Here is a 16,941-nt window from a genome sequence, read left to right as displayed (position 1 = left end):
TTTTTCCTCCATTTACTGAACAAAGAACATGATGATGATGATGATGATGATGATGATGATGAAGAAGAAGAAGAAGAAGAAGAAGAAGAAGAAGAAGAAGAAGAAGAAGAAGAAGAAGAAGAAGAAGAAGAAGAATGGTGTGTGTGTGTGTGTGTGTGTATGTGTATGTGTATTTGAGAGAGAGAGATAACTGGGTCAGCAATCCTTAATCTCCTGCGACATGCTACAGGCTCTGTTTTGGTACGAGAAATAAAACATTGGATTCTCCTCTTGGCTCTCTACAGTCTTCTGCAATTGACTCTCTATGAGATTATGAAATGCCAGCTTTGGAAAGCTGCAGAAGAGTTATTAAAGGAATATCCCCTAACCCCAATCCAGAGAAAATGTAAACCTGCATTTGGGCTGCTCTGCTGTAAATAGTTTCACTTCCATTGAGAAAAATAAGAGGATGAGTTTATTTATTTAGATTTATATCTAAATATAAATATACCTGTCTCTCCAAAGCAACTCTGGGCAGCAAACAGAATTTAAAATTAAAATAACAATATAAATACAATAACTATAAAAAACCACAACATATAAGCAAAGAAAAAGAAATGGCAGCCAAGAATTAAAAAGCCTCAAAGTAGCAATAAAACACCTGGGCCTCACTAACTTCCCGACCTGGGCAAACAGCAGGGTCTGAAGCATTTTCCAGAAGGCCAGCAGGGTGGGGTGACATATTTCAATGTGCCTCCCCACCCCAACACCCATCTCAAAATCAAAAACTAGCAAGTGCTGCCTTTTTCTCCTTCCATCCTATTGGTGCATCACTGGCAAGTTTTGTTCTGTTTTGTTTTAGAGTTTTCAGTGTTTCTGCATCAGAGCATTCCAATTTGATTAGGTAATAATTATAAATATAATTAGTCATTTTAAGCTCTATCTCTTTTCATTCCTTTAACTGAAAATTCAACTCACTGAATTCAGTTGAACTTCATTTTGAATAGATGCATAAGCATGCAGTGTTTGAAGTGAATAATTTTCACAAAGGAAACAATATTCACAGATGTTTTTGAAAAATTAAAATATTGAAGATGAACAAGGAAGAAGTTTTTAACCTGAAACTGTAAAACATTAAATGACGCTATTTTCAGAGTGAAATAACATTGCTTATATTTTGTTGAATTTCTTAATTTAAAATACTGTAACTATGCACAACCCTTTTCAAAATGAAGTATAATAAAAGTATATTTCTTCTTCTCCAGGATGGCAGTTCATCTGTGAAAGATGAACAAAGTACAGCTAGTGAAGATACTGGATCAATTGTATTGCAAGAACAACAAGAGTCCTTAGTCTGCCAAGAACCCTTAGAACTAGAAGAAGCTCCTGAAATTCAAGAGCATCCAACTACTGAAAGTTACACTGAATCAATCTTTGAAGACGATGTTACCCTTGCATTGAAGGAGCTTGATGAAAGATGCGAAGAAGAAGAAGCTGACTTCTCTGGTTTATCCAGGTGAAATGTTTTATCCAGCAAAGTGTTGCTGTAGCCTTTTTAGTATTTGATTTGAAGCCACCAGTGTGCTGGTGCAGTGGTTCTTAGATTGTTTGACCCAATTACCCTTTTCCCGGTTTCAAATAATGTCATTACCCCCACAAAAAAACCAGACTCTATTGTTTTACAAGTGTTCTGGTAGTGGCATTTCTAAATCGGATCCTCAACTCACAAACAAGCAATTACAAATTGCTCCATTACTCTCAGGATATGCCCAAATTACCTCTTGGGGATAATTATCCCCAGTTTAAGAACTACTATACTAAAAAGTGTTCACATGTTAAACTAAACCCAGAGTTTTAGTCCTGGCTTGTTGAATAAGTCATAATAGATGTATCCATCTATTACAGTAATCCCAAAACAAGCTATATTATGCTCTAATGTGTTGTGTGAATGCAGCCGTATTCTCTCAATTATGTAAATACATTACTTATTGCTATTGACTTAGAAAGACAATATCATCTTTGTGTGGTGAAGAAAAATGTAATCAACCCAAAGTTCTGAAACAGCATTTATTTACCATGATCATATTTGTTTTATTTGCAGCCAAGATGAAGAACAGGATGATTTCCCAGAAGTACAGACCTCTCCACCACCATCACCATTTCTTTCTGCCATATTGGCAGCTTTTCAACCACAGGCATATGATGATGAAGAGGAGGCTTGGCGCTGCCACGTTAATCAGCTACTGATAGATACAGATGGATCCTCTGCTGTCTATACATTTCATGTGTTCTCTAGGTTGTTTCAGGTAATGCCATATATGCTTTCTTCATTCACATGTTAGTTCTTAATTATCTAACATGATCTAATATCCTAATACAAAGGTTAAATTGGTAGTGCTTAGGATTTTTCTTTTAAAAAGCTTTATTATTTTTTTTAGTCATCACTAGAAGGTCAATTTGAGGATGAAGATTTTCACATCATCTCTTTCTACATTGTGGAGATTGCATAGGACATCTCTCTCCTCCACTCTTCTGTTCGTTGGAACTCAGTATCCATTTCTAAAACCACTGTCTAGAATGATGCTCGTACTAAATGGTGAACTTCTGTCACTGCAAGATTTCACAGAAAATTTCTGACAGGTCTCAATTTAATGGCGTAGCCCACTGTTCACCCAACCCTAGACATTCCCTGCTCTTCACCCTTTCATCTGATAGAGCCACATGGAAAAGGAGAATTTGGTCTGGGTGTGAAGCATCAGTCATGATAGAACAGGGCAGCTTCCCACCCCAACAAAAACGTGTGGGAAGGGGAGCGAAAGATGTGCTTGTGCAATTCTAGTTTTCATTTCTTCCCACTTTTCTCCAAAGCAAAAAAAAAAAAATCTAGGTAATTTTTGAGTACTTGCCTGCTAAGCCAAGAATAAATATTAAGGAATCTACAGAAAAATAAGTAAATAACTCTAAATATTTTCCCCCACCACCATTTTATTGTGTTTAGGTGATTCAGAGGAGGTTTGGAGCCATAACGCATGAAGCAGTCAGTTTCCTGGGTGAGAATCTGCAGCGGATTGGAACAAAATTTAAAAGTTCATTGGAAGTTATGACAACATATTCAGAATGCCCAACTGTTTTTGTGGATGCTGAAACGGTAATATATTTATGTCTACATGCTAACTTTTGTCTGTTTAGTGACTCTTACTACCAAGTTGATTATTTTGGAATTTGCACCAAAACATTTCATATAAAAAATGTGTATAAAAGCATATTAGTTGTAGAACAAAGTCTAAAATGGAAGTATCATATCTCAGCCCCCTAAAAATATTTGTTTCCTCCAGATCTCAGATCAAATTTTCTTTCAAGTATCTAAAACTCTTATCTGTTGTTCTAATAATTTATAAAAATTAAAAAATTTCAAAGTTGATCGTTCCCTTAGTATTAAATATATTTCAAAAATTAACTTCTGTTTTTTGCAATGTACATGAAATACTATTAAATTGTTTTTGCTTGTGAGATTTTCATGTTTTGTTTTTTTCATGTATAATTTCACAAATAGCTTAGAGCTCCAAAACCTACACATTTTTTTATCCAGAACTTTAAAAATTTTCACAAGTAGGATTGCAAGAAAATGTTATTGTGCAGAATATCCCTCTATTAATTCTACTCAATAGGTCCATTCCACCTCCTGCCTGCTTCAGTAATTTTTTCTCTTAGGAGTTTTTTCCCCCCCATTCCTGGCAGAGACTTCTGCAAGACTTAGAGCTCTTCCAAGCCTGTTAATACCACTCTTGCCCAAGAAGGGTGCAGTTTGGGCTACAAAAAGGTTAGCGCTTTCCTATGAACCTTGAAAAGGAAGGAAATGATACAAATAAAAAACAGCCTTGGTATGGTACACGTAACAATACAAGTAGTCCTCAGGCTCCAAGGGCAATTGAAACTGGGATTCTCATCGCTAAGCAATGCAGTCGTAAAGTGTGACATCACATTACCATGTTGCTTAGCAATAGCAGTCCCAGTTGCCATCATAACCCCAGGACCACATGGGTCATTAAGTAGGAAGAGGCTCACTGACCGCGGCTCACTGCAACATTCTAATTGTGAGCCGAGTGCCCAGATCACAGTCATGTGACCGCGGGGGTGCTGCAACAGCCAGAACTTTAAGGACCCATCATACATTCATTTTTTCAGTAGCTGCTGTAACTTTGAACGGTCGCTGAACGAGTGGACATAAGCCAAGGACTACCTGTAAATTGAATTATGCTGGCATTTAAATTCAAACTGATCACACAACTATAAAAAACCTAGGAAAAAGAGGAACATTTTAGATGTCTTAGCCTGGCATTGGAAAAATATCAGTGTGTGTGTCAAGTTTGCCTCCCTGGAGCAGGCTAAGCAGCATCCCAGAACTGAGCCTCCCCCCATTCCCTGCCCCCATTTGGAGGGGCATCCAAACTATTCAGGCTAAGGGAAGAAGTTTCCTTGAGCTATTTTGACCCAGCCAGTCCCAGTTCTGCAACTCTAGTTTGGACTGAGTTTTCAAATTCAAATTCCTTTGGTTTTCAAATTCCTCAAAGATAGCCCCAAATATAATAGACCGCGGTAATCCAATGAAGAGGCTATAGTCAAGAGCAAGCCAAACATTTTGACCACCCATAATAGTACTTGTCTTGTCTAGGCTGAATCTTGTTTGTTGACCCTTATTTAGTTTATTAACACGCTCATGCACTGATTCAAGACATCTGAATATTTCACCTGGCTCACATAAAATGGAGAGCTAAAGCTGGGTGCCGCCTGTCTCTTAATGACAATTCAGCTCACTTCTCTATATGATTTCCTTAGTAGTTTCATATAATTAAATAATGTAGGGGATTCAGTTGGGCTCTGAGAATCTTGTGGTGCAATTGCTGCAGAGCAGAATTATAATTCCCTATTAGAACCTTCTGGAAATGATATGTCAAACAGGAGTAGAGCTAGAATATAATAATGCCCCTAGTTTGCACAGTTTGGAAACACATGGTTTTGTGGAGTCCTTGGTGCTCTCTGAACTTGGTTGTTTGCTTGCAGACATTTCATTACCTGACTAGGTAACATCATCAGTGCGAGTATGGGGTTTGCTTCCTGTTTATATACAGTAGCTTGCCCTGCCAGTGTTGGTGGGGGTGTGGTTTCCTTAGTAGTTACTTGATTAGGGTATTGTTTTCTGCTTCATTGTTTGTCTGCTGTTAATCCCTGCTTGTCTGGCTGTTGGTTGCTGGAGAGGATGTGTTCTGATCTTTTTGTTTCCTAAACCACACCCCTACCAACACTGGCAGGGCAAGCTACTGTATATAAACAGAGAGCAAACCCCACACTCATTAGCACTGATGATATTATTTGTTGAGTAATGAAACATCTGCAAGCAAGCAACCAAGCTCAGAATGTACCAAGGACTTCACAGTTCAACCCTGAACTACAGATATTCTCTTCTATTGGAAACACATGGTACTGAAAGCCACTGTGAAGCCCAAGAGAATAAACAGAGTTGTCCTCTCCCTATCTCTATTGGCAAAAATTATTGTCCCATGATGCCAAAGTAGTTTGTCCCAAAGCCAGGCCTAAAGCCAATTAAAATGGATCTAGAAAACAAGCTTCATTCAAAAGTGCTTCGTATTCTTTGCACAAGCACCTTACTCCATGGGAAAAAAATTAGTAGCAACTGGGTTTTGCTTATTCATTACTTCTGGGTCTTGATTCTTCTAATTTGATTGTGGCTATTAGATCATTCTATACCCTCCAGTAAGCTTCAGGACAATGATAGGTTTGTCCTTGAAAAAGCAGATGCACATCTCAAGTTGCATTTGGTAAATGAAGCACATGCGAACAAATGATAGAGTGCTACCAGGCTACTCATCCCATTAGCCCTCCAGAGAAGCCCCTTCTTCTCATCAAGATTGTTTATATGGCTTCTGCAAACTGTTTTACTTGTGCTAAGTGAGTTTCTGCAGGAGAAAAACTTTTTTACATGCATAATTTTACACGTTTGCTTCCATACAAGTTCAGGATCCTGCATTATTATAACATATGAATTGCATCTTTTATATTTGGTGTGAAAATATTTAATCCATTGTTTAATAGATAATTCTTTAGAAAGAGTGCTTAACAAAGGGATGCATCTCATCTAGATAGTTCTTTTTTTAGTGGTACACTTCTGTATTTTCATGTGCCATGTAGAATAAATACTTCTGGCAGAGCTATATTCTTGATATTATCAGGGAATAGAATTGTTATTATATGAACACATCTAACAGCTTCCTTAATCCTTGGAGTTATTTCATTAATCTTAGTAGATGTTCTCAGGTTCTAGGTATTGTTTAAAAAATGTAAATAAGTAAATATTACAAATCACATAGGCCTAATTAATAAGGTTTTTAAACACTGTTTTTGTATTACAGTTAATGTCCTGTGGTTTACTAGAAACACTGAAATTCAGTGTTCTAGAGCTTCAAGAACATTTGGATACTTATAATGCTAAAAGAGAGGCAGCTGAACAGGTAGCTAAAATTTTTGTACAGTATGATACTGTGTTAAATAAGTTAATGATCACTGTAATTTTAAATAACATATATTGGACTCTCCTACAGTGTTGTGTAAATTGGGGGGGGAGGTCAAAGGTCATATGACATGTATTCATATTTGAAATAGAGTGGATCCACTAGGTCTTGTGGAGAAATTAAGTCTTACATTTATAACACAGTGTAAAACTTTTAAAAAGTAGCAGTTCAGAAGGAATAGAACTTTAAGCAACTTTTAAGAATTCTAATATAATGGTGAGTTTTTGCAAATATAACAAAAGCAGAGCACTAGATTTTCTTTTCAGAACCAGAATTTGATTTTCTGGAAGAAAACTTTTAATTTATACCTGCTGAAGGCTTACTTTGTCTCAGAAATATGCCTTGAACTATCTTAAACCTTTGCTCTGCCCTAATCATTCACAGATACTGCCATGAAAAACAAGCTGAATACAGAACTATAACCATAAGCAGTGTATGACAGCTTCTTTATAGAAAACTCATGTTAAGAGCTTCTATTGCATTAGAATGACAGAGGTCATTAAAGCTACCTGCCCATCAAACTGTATTAAAAAAACAGAGATACCGTGGTATTTTGGTATTCTGAATAATGGATGCTATGCACAGAGCAAAAATAAAGAACAATAACCCAGAAATAAAAAATGTTTCTGGGAAGGTCCTACTGGCCTTGTTCTTTTGATCCAAAGTCTAGTAGAAACTGTTCCCTCCCTCCCCTGTAGAATCTTATGAATTACATTTAGATGTTCTTTTTTCCCCCTTACATTTTCACTTGACATTCAACTTAGGAAACTATTAATAAACTAATACAACAACATATAAGAATGAACTTCTGCTTACATTATGTGGGGAAATTTGTCAGTTCATTTTATATATTGTGAAAGACAGAAAAGGATTTTTGTTCTAGGGAATGAGCAGATAGTAAATATTAGGAGCAGGATCGATGATGCACTGCAGTTGCAGTGAATGTGAAGATAGAATCTACAGTAGGATTTATAGAATCCTATTTGACTTCCCTTCTCTGCTGATCCTTGTACCTATAACAGATCATTAGGGGGAGAATGTTTTAGGGCTGCCATTCTCCCCTCATGCCCCCCTGTGCTTCTTGGAACAGGACAGGACAGAAATAAATGAGAGGTCTGTGGAGCCCTTTTGGGATCCTTTGCACAAGGGTAACTGGCCTTAGGTTTCGGTGTTATTTATTCTGATTCAGCTTGTTATCCATGGATACTATCAAATAAGACAAAAAAATGTCAAGATGTGCTGGGACTATGCTAACACTAAACATGCTAGTGTTTAGAAAATTCCATTTGTTCTCAAGACAAGTGCACAGTCCTGATTAATTTACTAAAAGCCCTAATTAAATAAACTGATGAGAAATTAGATTTTTCTTCTCTTGTATACAAAGGTAAAAAAAGGTCATCACAATCAGCTGGATTCATTATTCTGCTGGCATAGAGCTGCCTCCAACTTGGTCTAAAACACATTTAAGTTTTATTCCTTTTCAGCATGTGAATTAAAGCATATTCTTCACTGTCTATCACTTAAGTCAATAGGTGCTACAAGTATGTAATTTGATGGGGTTCTTTGTGCTTACATGTGTATATATGGTTGTCTGATTCACATCCAATACTACATATAAATGTGATTTGTATAGCTTAGCAAGATATGGCTTAGTGTTATGAACTAAAACTATGGTTTGTTCATTGAATGAGGATTAAAAAAAATTGTTAGTGATCTATGGACCAGACTTTATATACATATCAGTATTTAGAAAAGAAACTAGATAGCAGTTTTATCTCTTTGATGATGTATTGCTATTTCAATCATCTTGTTTTCTTCATCATTTCAAGTTACATATCAAAATATAATTAACTTTATAAAAGAAGTGACATTTTAAAAGGTATGCATCATATATTTTAGTATATTTTTCTGAATATGTCCATTAAATTAGTAAGTTATAACATTCTTTGATTCAAGCAAAATATCTTCTCTGTTCAGGCTCATGCTGGCATCAGTGATTTTGCTTTGGCTCTTTCAGCTTACTGCTGTTTTATTTTGCAGTGGCTAAAAGACTGCAAAAGGACATTTGGTACAGATGATGGTATTCATGGAGCTACTACAGATGCTCAGGTAGGTATCTGCTTCCGGTCACCGTGCCTATTTATGTTATGCATTAATATAAAACCATACACACTGCAGAAAGAGTGTGTTCTGATGTTCCCAGCAGGTTAAAGATTAAAATTTTTCATTTTAGCTATCACAGATATCTCTAGGGAAATCTAGAATGTATTAAGTATTGGCCTGGAAATAATGGATTCTTCTTATGAAAGGAAAAAGCCAGCCTGTGGGTCTGGGCTTAATAACACTGAACAGATAACCAGGAAGGATGGCATCAGTGTACAAACACTCCTCTGTCTTTTATGAAGCTGCTATTGCAAGGAGAAACTTGGTATTCTGCGTATCAGCTCATCAGATAAATTGCTGTCTACAGGTGCTAGGCTACATCTAATCTAATTAGTCCTGGGTATATACCTATGAGCTGTCTGGAAGGTGATATTTAAAATAATTAGTTGGGCAATGAAAATCTGGTCTGAAATATTTGCAAAGAGACATCCAGTAGAAAACGGGCTTATTTCTTAGAACCAATAATTACATGGAAGCATTTTTGGAAGGATCAATAATAGGACAGTATTAGTAACTATATAAAAATAAGAGGAAAAAGTTCTATTAAAGCCATGCTATTTCTGTAGTACTGATGGTTTGATTTAAGCTATTTTGATAAAAACTGGTGGCCAACTATAGCATTACCATAGAAGCTGTTATATTCTTTTCGCATTAGTAGACGTAACAGAGAAAAATATGTTCTGAGTTGTCCAGAGTAGTCTTTGCATCTGGAAAAGCAAGAGATCCTGATTGGTGGACAGACTCAATCTTCTGGTATACTTGTAAGAAGATTTTTCTTGTCCAGACTTGGAGAAGAAGCAAGCAGAATTTTTTTAGAAAACTTTCACATTTTGTTGTTAAATTTACCTTCATTTCTTTCTTTATTAAGAAGTTGGGAGGCAGCCCCAAGAGGAGAGTTAAATTTTAAACAGATTCAGGTTTTTTTTTTTCCTGATAGTGTAGATGCTAGTAACAATCTGTAGAAAATTTAAACAACTGCCTTTCTCAGCTACTTTTTAAAGTAACTGTAAAGGTTTAGTTTGAACTGAGAAACTGATACATGGTCAGAGAAGGATAAAGACAATCAGGGGACTAAAAACTAAGTCGAGAGTTGGGCATTTTTAGCGCTGAGAAAACTAAAGTGGGGTGTGTGGTAGGACCCTTTGAACATTGATAGGATGTCATGCAGAAGAAAAGCTTTTTCTTCTTGTTTGAGAGTGCAGGACACCAGATAAAGAGTGTAAGTTTCAAGAAGGCAGAGTCTAGCTGAATGCTGCGGGGGGGGGGGGGGGACCTCCCTGACAGTAAGAGCAGTTGATCAGTGGAACCCGTGACCCAGAAAAGTGGTGGGATCCCTTGGACTGGATGTGTTCAAGCAGAACCAAGACAGTAATCTGCCCAGGATGCTTTCATTTAGATTCTTGCACCAAGAGAGGATGTTGGACTTGATGGAGTAATTGGCACCTTCCACCTGTGATTCTAAAGTATTTATTTTCTAGATAAAAGCATTTTCCCCCTCCCTCAGATACTTTTAGGAAGCTGTGATTCTGATCTTCTTTTCTGTGCATTGTTATTTCAAATACAAAAGTATCAACTGGGAAAACAGTATCAAGCTTGGCCACAGCTACCTATTGTTAAAATAGAAGTGCACTGACAAAAAGGTTTAAAGCTGGGATAGAAACCCTCTAGGGTACTGACGAGAGGCCTGTTCAAGCCTCTGCTTTCAGGCTAGAGGTCTAAAAGGTAGCAGTATTTGTGTTCAGCTTGAGCTCAGAACCATTAGGAGGAACATTTGGGCCATGGCCCACTTGACTGGACAAGGAAATTCAATTGTCCTTTAACGGACAAGGAAACAGCCGCCCACTTTGCTGCTTCTTCACAGACAGACAGACAGCATAGCACATTCTGAGCTTGGAAGAGGTCAAGTCCCCAGTCTGCTAGCTCCAGGCAAACTTGCTTATTTTCTCTCAGAATAACTCAAGCCTTGACCTGAATGAGAGCAGCACATGAGCTTTCCTTTGGGTCTTTGCAGGGTTTGGTTTATCAGGAGAGAATTTCTCCTTTTTTTCTGTAAGAGTTGGGCCTTTCTTCCTCATAGAAGTCTTTTCCTATCTTCTCTTTTCCCACTCCTGCTACTTCATTGTTAATGCAGTTACATATATCCAGGAATATCCCATATGAGCACTTTTCATGAGGTTCCTTTAAATGCACGAGGTTTGATGTCTGCCTTCTTAGTTGCTTAAACCTATTTATCCCCAATTTTCTTTTCTCTCCATTCAGTATCAGAACTTAACCAATGCCTTCTACTTGTCACTATATAATTTGGTAATTTTGCATGATAACAAAGCAAGTAGTACAACCAGCTGTTCTATCATCTATCAATAGTATATATTATTTTTACACATGCATTAAATCTTTCTTTGGAAGTTTTTTTTTCCTTTAGTTTTATCTGGGACATTCTGAGACCCATGAAAAATGAAGTTCTATACTAATTCTTGATCTTTTTCCTTTTTGTATTTTGTGACCCGCACACCTTCTTGCTTAGCATTTGGAAATTCTAGCAGTAAGTGATGGCTCTTGATTTATCAAATACCTAACTATGCCAGTAACCAAACTGGCTTTCATTTTTGTCTCTTGTCCATTTGTGATATCACAATATTTCATTATAGATTATTATGAAAATAACAATTGCTTCGCTTATCTATAATTCTAACTCTTCAGCAGTCCTTTTAGATGGCAGAATATTGTAGCTATAGCAAATTATTCCATTATTAGTTTTGCTTATTTATTTTAAACCCATATTAACAATTGTATCCACTAATATATTTACATAGGCAAATAGAGGTGATACTACAGTTCTGTTCACAAATTCATTGCCTTTAAAGTTGAGACATTATTGTATAATCAAAATACTAAGAATATATGTACAGACTGTACCAAAAGTCAGGCCCTATAGGCCAGCCACAATATATTTTCTTAATTTTATTTTTTTTCTAGAGAAAATGTTACTGCACTTAGGTCATGAGTCAAGAGTAAGGAAGCTTATAGACGAAAATGGCAATCAATTTGAACATTTAATTTACATAATAAATTGTCTGTAGGCCCTGATTTTTGGTGCACCCTGTGTGTGTGTGTGTGTGTGTGTGTGTGTGTGTAAAACTGAGAGAAGAAATTGTATCTTTATTTGCAAATATGATAGACTGAAATGTGATCTAGGACAGTGGTTCTCAACTGATGCAATTCATTTCATGGTGAGACACAGAGTCCACATATGCAAGTAGACCTGCCAGCTGTCCAGAAACCCTGGTTTGCAAAGCCACTGGAGAGGACATCACTGGTCCTTTTCACCTATTTGTCTGATGTCTGGAGAAAGATAGGGGCTTCATGGGCAGTCCTGACCTCACCTGTCTTCAGCCGCCATGCATTCAGGGAGACTGACATGTGTTCACTTAAAATTATTACAGTTCTCTGTGTAATCGAGGAGCCTGCATCAGACCTCCTGCTTGAATACGTTTGTGAGGTAGAATGAAGTGGTGATGGAGTTGAGCCCCCTTTGAGCCTTTGACCTTCTGTGGAGGTGCTCAATCATTGCACACACTTGCAACCTGGACAGTGTGGGTCTATTGAATACAATGTGAGATGGAGATGGTAACATTCAGTATGTTTGAAGATGCAGGATAAAAACATTTCATTCCCTCATCACCCCATGAGGCGGTGCAGTTTGTGCGTTTATCTGTTGTGTCTGAGACAGGGGCTTCTTGGCACTTTGTGTTCCTCAGCTGGCTAGGCATGCTGCAATAACAGGCCTTTGATATAAGGCTGAGTCCAGCAGTGCATGGTCACCTGACTGGATGGAAGCAGCAGGTTGGGGCTGGGCAATGGGTTGGCAGGGTGGGAGCCATCGCTGCCGTAAAGTGAGGAAGACCCCAGGCAGAAGGGCACTGTTTGCCCACTGCCACTTAGAAAGTGGCTTTGAAAAGGGGTGTGGGCAATGATCGCAGATGAGGGGGTGGGATGGATGGGAAGAAGGTTTGAAAGGAAATCATGTCTGTGCCTGAATAGATTGCTAGCTTGGCTCCTCTCCTCCTCTGGTAGAGCTGGGAGAGTTTTCATTTTAGGGCTGTTTCTAGTCTGAGCAATAGAACACATGTGGAGGGAGGAAATGGAAGGTTGCATGCCATGCCCCAAGTGGCACATCCAGAACTGCCTGTAAATGAATGAATGCCAGTCTGAGGGGGGAAAGGATGGGACTATATAATGGGATGGACATTATTTGATAGAGTGTTCGATGGGATGTGAGATGAAAGGTTGAGAACCACTGTTCTAAAATTAGAAGTGACAGATCACCCAAATAATGCAAACAACTTTTCCCTGCTAGAGCATGGCATTTCTGAAATGTCATCAACATCCTTTTCTCTTTCCTCTGTTGGAAATTCAACTGCCCTTCTTAAAAGCCAAAGTTTATAATATAACCAGCAAGGAAATATTTACTTTTTAATTCTAAATCCACAGATGACTAGAAGCATTTGTTTTTCTCTGATTAGCTTCTTCGGCCATTATCTTAACCTTTCCTTCTCTGCAGTAAGCAAATAACTATTTTTATATTGCAAATTCTGCTCTATACAAGTTGTATGCTTTTTTCACTTCTTTTACTCATGTATTGTTTTTCAGGTAACAATTTTTTTCATTTACAGGAATTAGAGTTGTGCCGGAGGCTATATAAGCTGCATTTCCAGCTGCTACTTCTGTTTCAAGCTTATTGTAAACTTATCAGCCAAGTGAACGTAGTGAAAAAAGAGGCAGAGGTAATGAAAATACCACTGTTTGAAACTGGAGATTTGTTTTTACTGCAAGATGTAACTCTAAGAATTATGTCTCTGAATTAAAAGGTTAAAATAGATTAATGAAAATAGATATCCATTGTGATCATTCTATATTCTGCCTTCTATTTTTGCACTGTTCATTCATCAACCTATATTCTGCCTTTCCACCCAAGTGAGCACTCATCGTGATTGATACCAGTTAAAATACAGAATTCAATAGTTTATTAAAAGTTGGAAAATACAAATTAATATTAGAATTAGTTAAATATTAATCAGTGTGAGACTCAGTCCTCATCCAGTTTTATCAGATTTCAGTTAAGCACCTAAGTGCCCAGTATTCACTGTAAATACTTGAGGTACTTTATTTATGAGAACATAAACCAAAATGTAATTGTGGAAGCCTAATTTCTAATGCCTGCGTAAGTAGATTATTTAAACATGCTTTCTGCCTAATGCTGTAACTGAGTAGAAAAAATGCCTCTGCTACAAAAAAATATACATACCACCCCTCTAACTTTTTTCTAGGTAATAAACATGTCAGAAGAGCTTGCTCAGCTGGAAGCCTTCCTGAAAGAAGCTGCAGAGTCTGCTTCTTACAGTGTTATTGAAGAAATTGATATCCCAGAAGCCTCCCAGACCAGCACGGAGACAGCCATTCATTCTCTCATCGAAACCTTACGGAATAAGGAATTCGTCTCTGCTTTAGCACAGGTCAAAGTGTTCAGGTAACATGAAACGGCTTTTGCTAACATTCCCGATTTGAAAAGGATACAGCTGGGAGTGAGTCTCATCCAAGGGCTTAGACATGTAAGTCTGGGTCCTTGGGAAGGAAGAGTGCCACAAAATAATAATATGTAATACAGTAACTTATTCTAGCTTTGGAAAATACAGTTGGTTTTAGTGTAAGGCCTCATGCTAATTACGCCTGGAATTATACCTCAGTAGGAAAGCTTAGACCAATTAATTTAGAATAGAGATGACCAACTTGGATATTAATAAGAATAGCATCTAATAATATAATTTCTGTGTCCCCAGGTGTATTTGGCCCAATGATATATTTGGCGATTCTGAAGAAGATCCAATCCAAACACTGTTGCACATATTTTTCCGCCATCAGACCCTTGGCCAGACTGGCAGTTTTGCAATAGTTGGCTCAAAGCAAGATATGTCAGAAGCCAGTTCAAAATTAATGGAACTAAATTTAGAGATTCGGGAATCCCTGCACATGGTGCAGTCATACCAGCTTCTTGCAAAACACACAGCTGTGAGAAGTCTGAGTACAGGATTTTGAACCAGTGTTCCTTGGAAAAAGACTGAAGTGGTCCCTTTTATCAAGCACCTTTCATATCGGATGAAAAATGTTCTATTCCCCAGGGAAGAACTTTTCTAGAAATAAGTTACGTAATTTAGTAACAGTTCTCAAAACGGCTGTCCTCACCTTTAATGCTTTCTTACCTAGTATCACTAATATGAACTCTTTTAAAAATTGCATTAGAGAAAAGGGCTAAAAGCAATGCCTATAAAATGCATTTTTTTCATTACAAGTAGAAAGTACATGAAGTTGCAATAATAGCCTTTTAATTTGGAGATAATTAAAGCAGGTGAAATGAGGTTAAAATGAACGCTGGTTGTTTTGGCTGAAGACCTGTGAAAACATTCTGGCTTTTAGACAGTAAATAATCATCAAATGTTTAATTCATACTTTTGACAGCGTCATGAGGAATGTGCTGTATTATATCAGAATATAAAAGACTGCAAAATCCATTGATTTCAATGTTGTATTTACAATTTACTCTATTTTTGTCTGTAATGATGAAAATTATGTGTGAAAGTAGGAATGAATGGCTATCTGACCATCACATTTTGAGGATATGGATGTTTGATAAAGTCTGAGCATGCCTAAAAAAGCACTGCAAGATTATTTTTGGAAAAATATATTTTTAGCTTTAATTCCTAGTCTGTAAATGTTATGGCATTTAATAATATTTAAAACTGGAATTGTCCAGTTTTCAAAAAAGAAATAATATATCTCTAACTGGTTTGGAATGCTGCTCAGTTTTCTGATCAGTGCTTATTACAAATAACTGATAACTAACCAAAAAGTAGCTGCTTGCAGAGACTTTAAAATGTATATTAAAGATACCTGTTGTCCCTCAGAACTCACTAGAAAAAATAACTTATTTTATTCTGTACATATTCTAGAAATTGTATAGTGTAAAATCCAGTATTTTTTGTATAAATGTGCAATGACCTGTTATTTGAGAATAGTGTTCAGAGCTGGGGGTAGGGATGGGACAGTGTTTATATCTATTTGTTCTCCAGAGTTCAAGAGAAAGTTTAAGCTGGCATGTTTTTCATGATTTCTCTTTTAAATAAAGGCATTTGGGACTATAGTAGGGAGAGAACACAGCCTACCAGCCCCAGTGGTCGGCATGTAACTCCTTGTCCAAGCATGCAGCATAAAATTAACTGGTCTCCACTCAAACCAGACATTCTAATGAAGCAAAAACAGTGAATGTAGTTCCTCTTTTCAGACAGATCGAATCCCCAGTATTTTATGTACCTCTCATGCACTGTGATTCAAAATAAAACAACAAATTTCCGGGGAGTAAAACATTAGCGTGAAACTGTTAGCGTGGGCTTTTTTCTTTGGGGAAATTGATCCTGTTAAGTATGTAATTATGCTGAAATGCATTAATTGAAGGCACTGTGCATTTACAGACTGTTGGACTGCTAGCAGAAATTCTGTTACATTTCAAAACTCTGTTAACAAGGTATAGCACATTCATAATCATTGTTTTTTTTTTAATCCTGATAAAATTGAATTATTTTGAAAGCTCTGTGGTACTTCAGCTTGCATTCTTATTTAATAACCTGTTACAATATACATGTAGTTTTTAGTTGTATATTATAATTTTTACATCTTTTATCAGTCTCCTTTCTTGTGTTTTTGTTTTTTAGGGGGGCTTGGTAAAATAAAAATGACAATCTACTCCTTTGTGTATTTTCTCAAAGAATTTGGGGATTGCAGTTGGGGTGGAGAATGTTATAATGCTTGACCACAACATGTTTAGGGCCATGCATTTCTTTTCAAAACCCTTCATGCATTTTAACATTGGAATATGCATATAAACAGACTGTCTGTGATTTGCATTCAAGAGACTTGTGACTAGTGCAGTGTAGTGTATGGCGGTGTTTCTCAACCTTGGCAACTTTAAGACGTGTGGACTTCAACTCCCAGAATTTCCCAGCCAGCCATGCTGGGTTTTATTAGCATCTTGGCAGCACATGAAGTGGATTTGTGTTTCATGCAGACTCCAGACCTGTGTTTCTCAACCTTGGCAACTTTAAGATACGTGGACTTCAACTCCCAGAACTCCCTCTTGTGTTTTATAAATTTTTTATTGCTT

General features: G+C 37.1%; 1 protein-coding gene across 6 annotated transcripts in view; it reads left to right on the top strand.

Moving 5' to 3' along the window:
- FRYL (FRY like transcription coactivator) overlaps positions 1–16,518 on the top strand; it is a 184,349-nt gene extending 167,831 nt beyond the window's left edge. For 4 of the 6 annotated variants that reach the window (XM_088130624.1, XM_088130625.1, XM_088130620.1 and 1 more), the window contains 9 exons: positions 1,245–1,495; positions 2,081–2,285; positions 2,978–3,127; positions 6,408–6,506; positions 8,607–8,675; positions 11,254–11,271; positions 13,403–13,513; positions 14,057–14,256; positions 14,567–16,518. In XM_088130624.1, the coding sequence (XP_087986750.1) occupies positions 1,245–1,495; positions 2,081–2,285; positions 2,978–3,127; positions 6,408–6,506; positions 8,607–8,675; positions 11,254–11,271; positions 13,403–13,513; positions 14,057–14,256; positions 14,567–14,822 (1,359 nt within the window). In that variant the 3' untranslated portion in view covers positions 14,823–16,518. The remainder of the gene's footprint in view (positions 1–1,244; positions 1,496–2,080; positions 2,286–2,977; positions 3,128–6,407; positions 6,507–8,606; positions 8,676–11,253; positions 11,272–13,402; positions 13,514–14,056; positions 14,257–14,566) is intronic. The other 2 variants (XM_088130631.1, XM_088130614.1) reach the window with 1 other exon arrangement.
- The last annotated feature ends 423 nt before the right edge of the window (positions 16,519–16,941 follow it).

Source organism: Python bivittatus, unplaced genomic scaffold (assembly GCF_059951505.1).
Source record: "Python bivittatus isolate LINGU-HERP-01145 unplaced genomic scaffold, Pbiv_v1 ctg000070_np1212, whole genome shotgun sequence".
NCBI classification, from domain to species: domain Eukaryota; kingdom Metazoa; phylum Chordata; class Lepidosauria; order Squamata; family Pythonidae; genus Python; species Python bivittatus.
The sequence above is the reverse complement of the archived record's forward strand: the minus strand, read 5'-3'. Positions and strand labels throughout refer to the sequence as shown.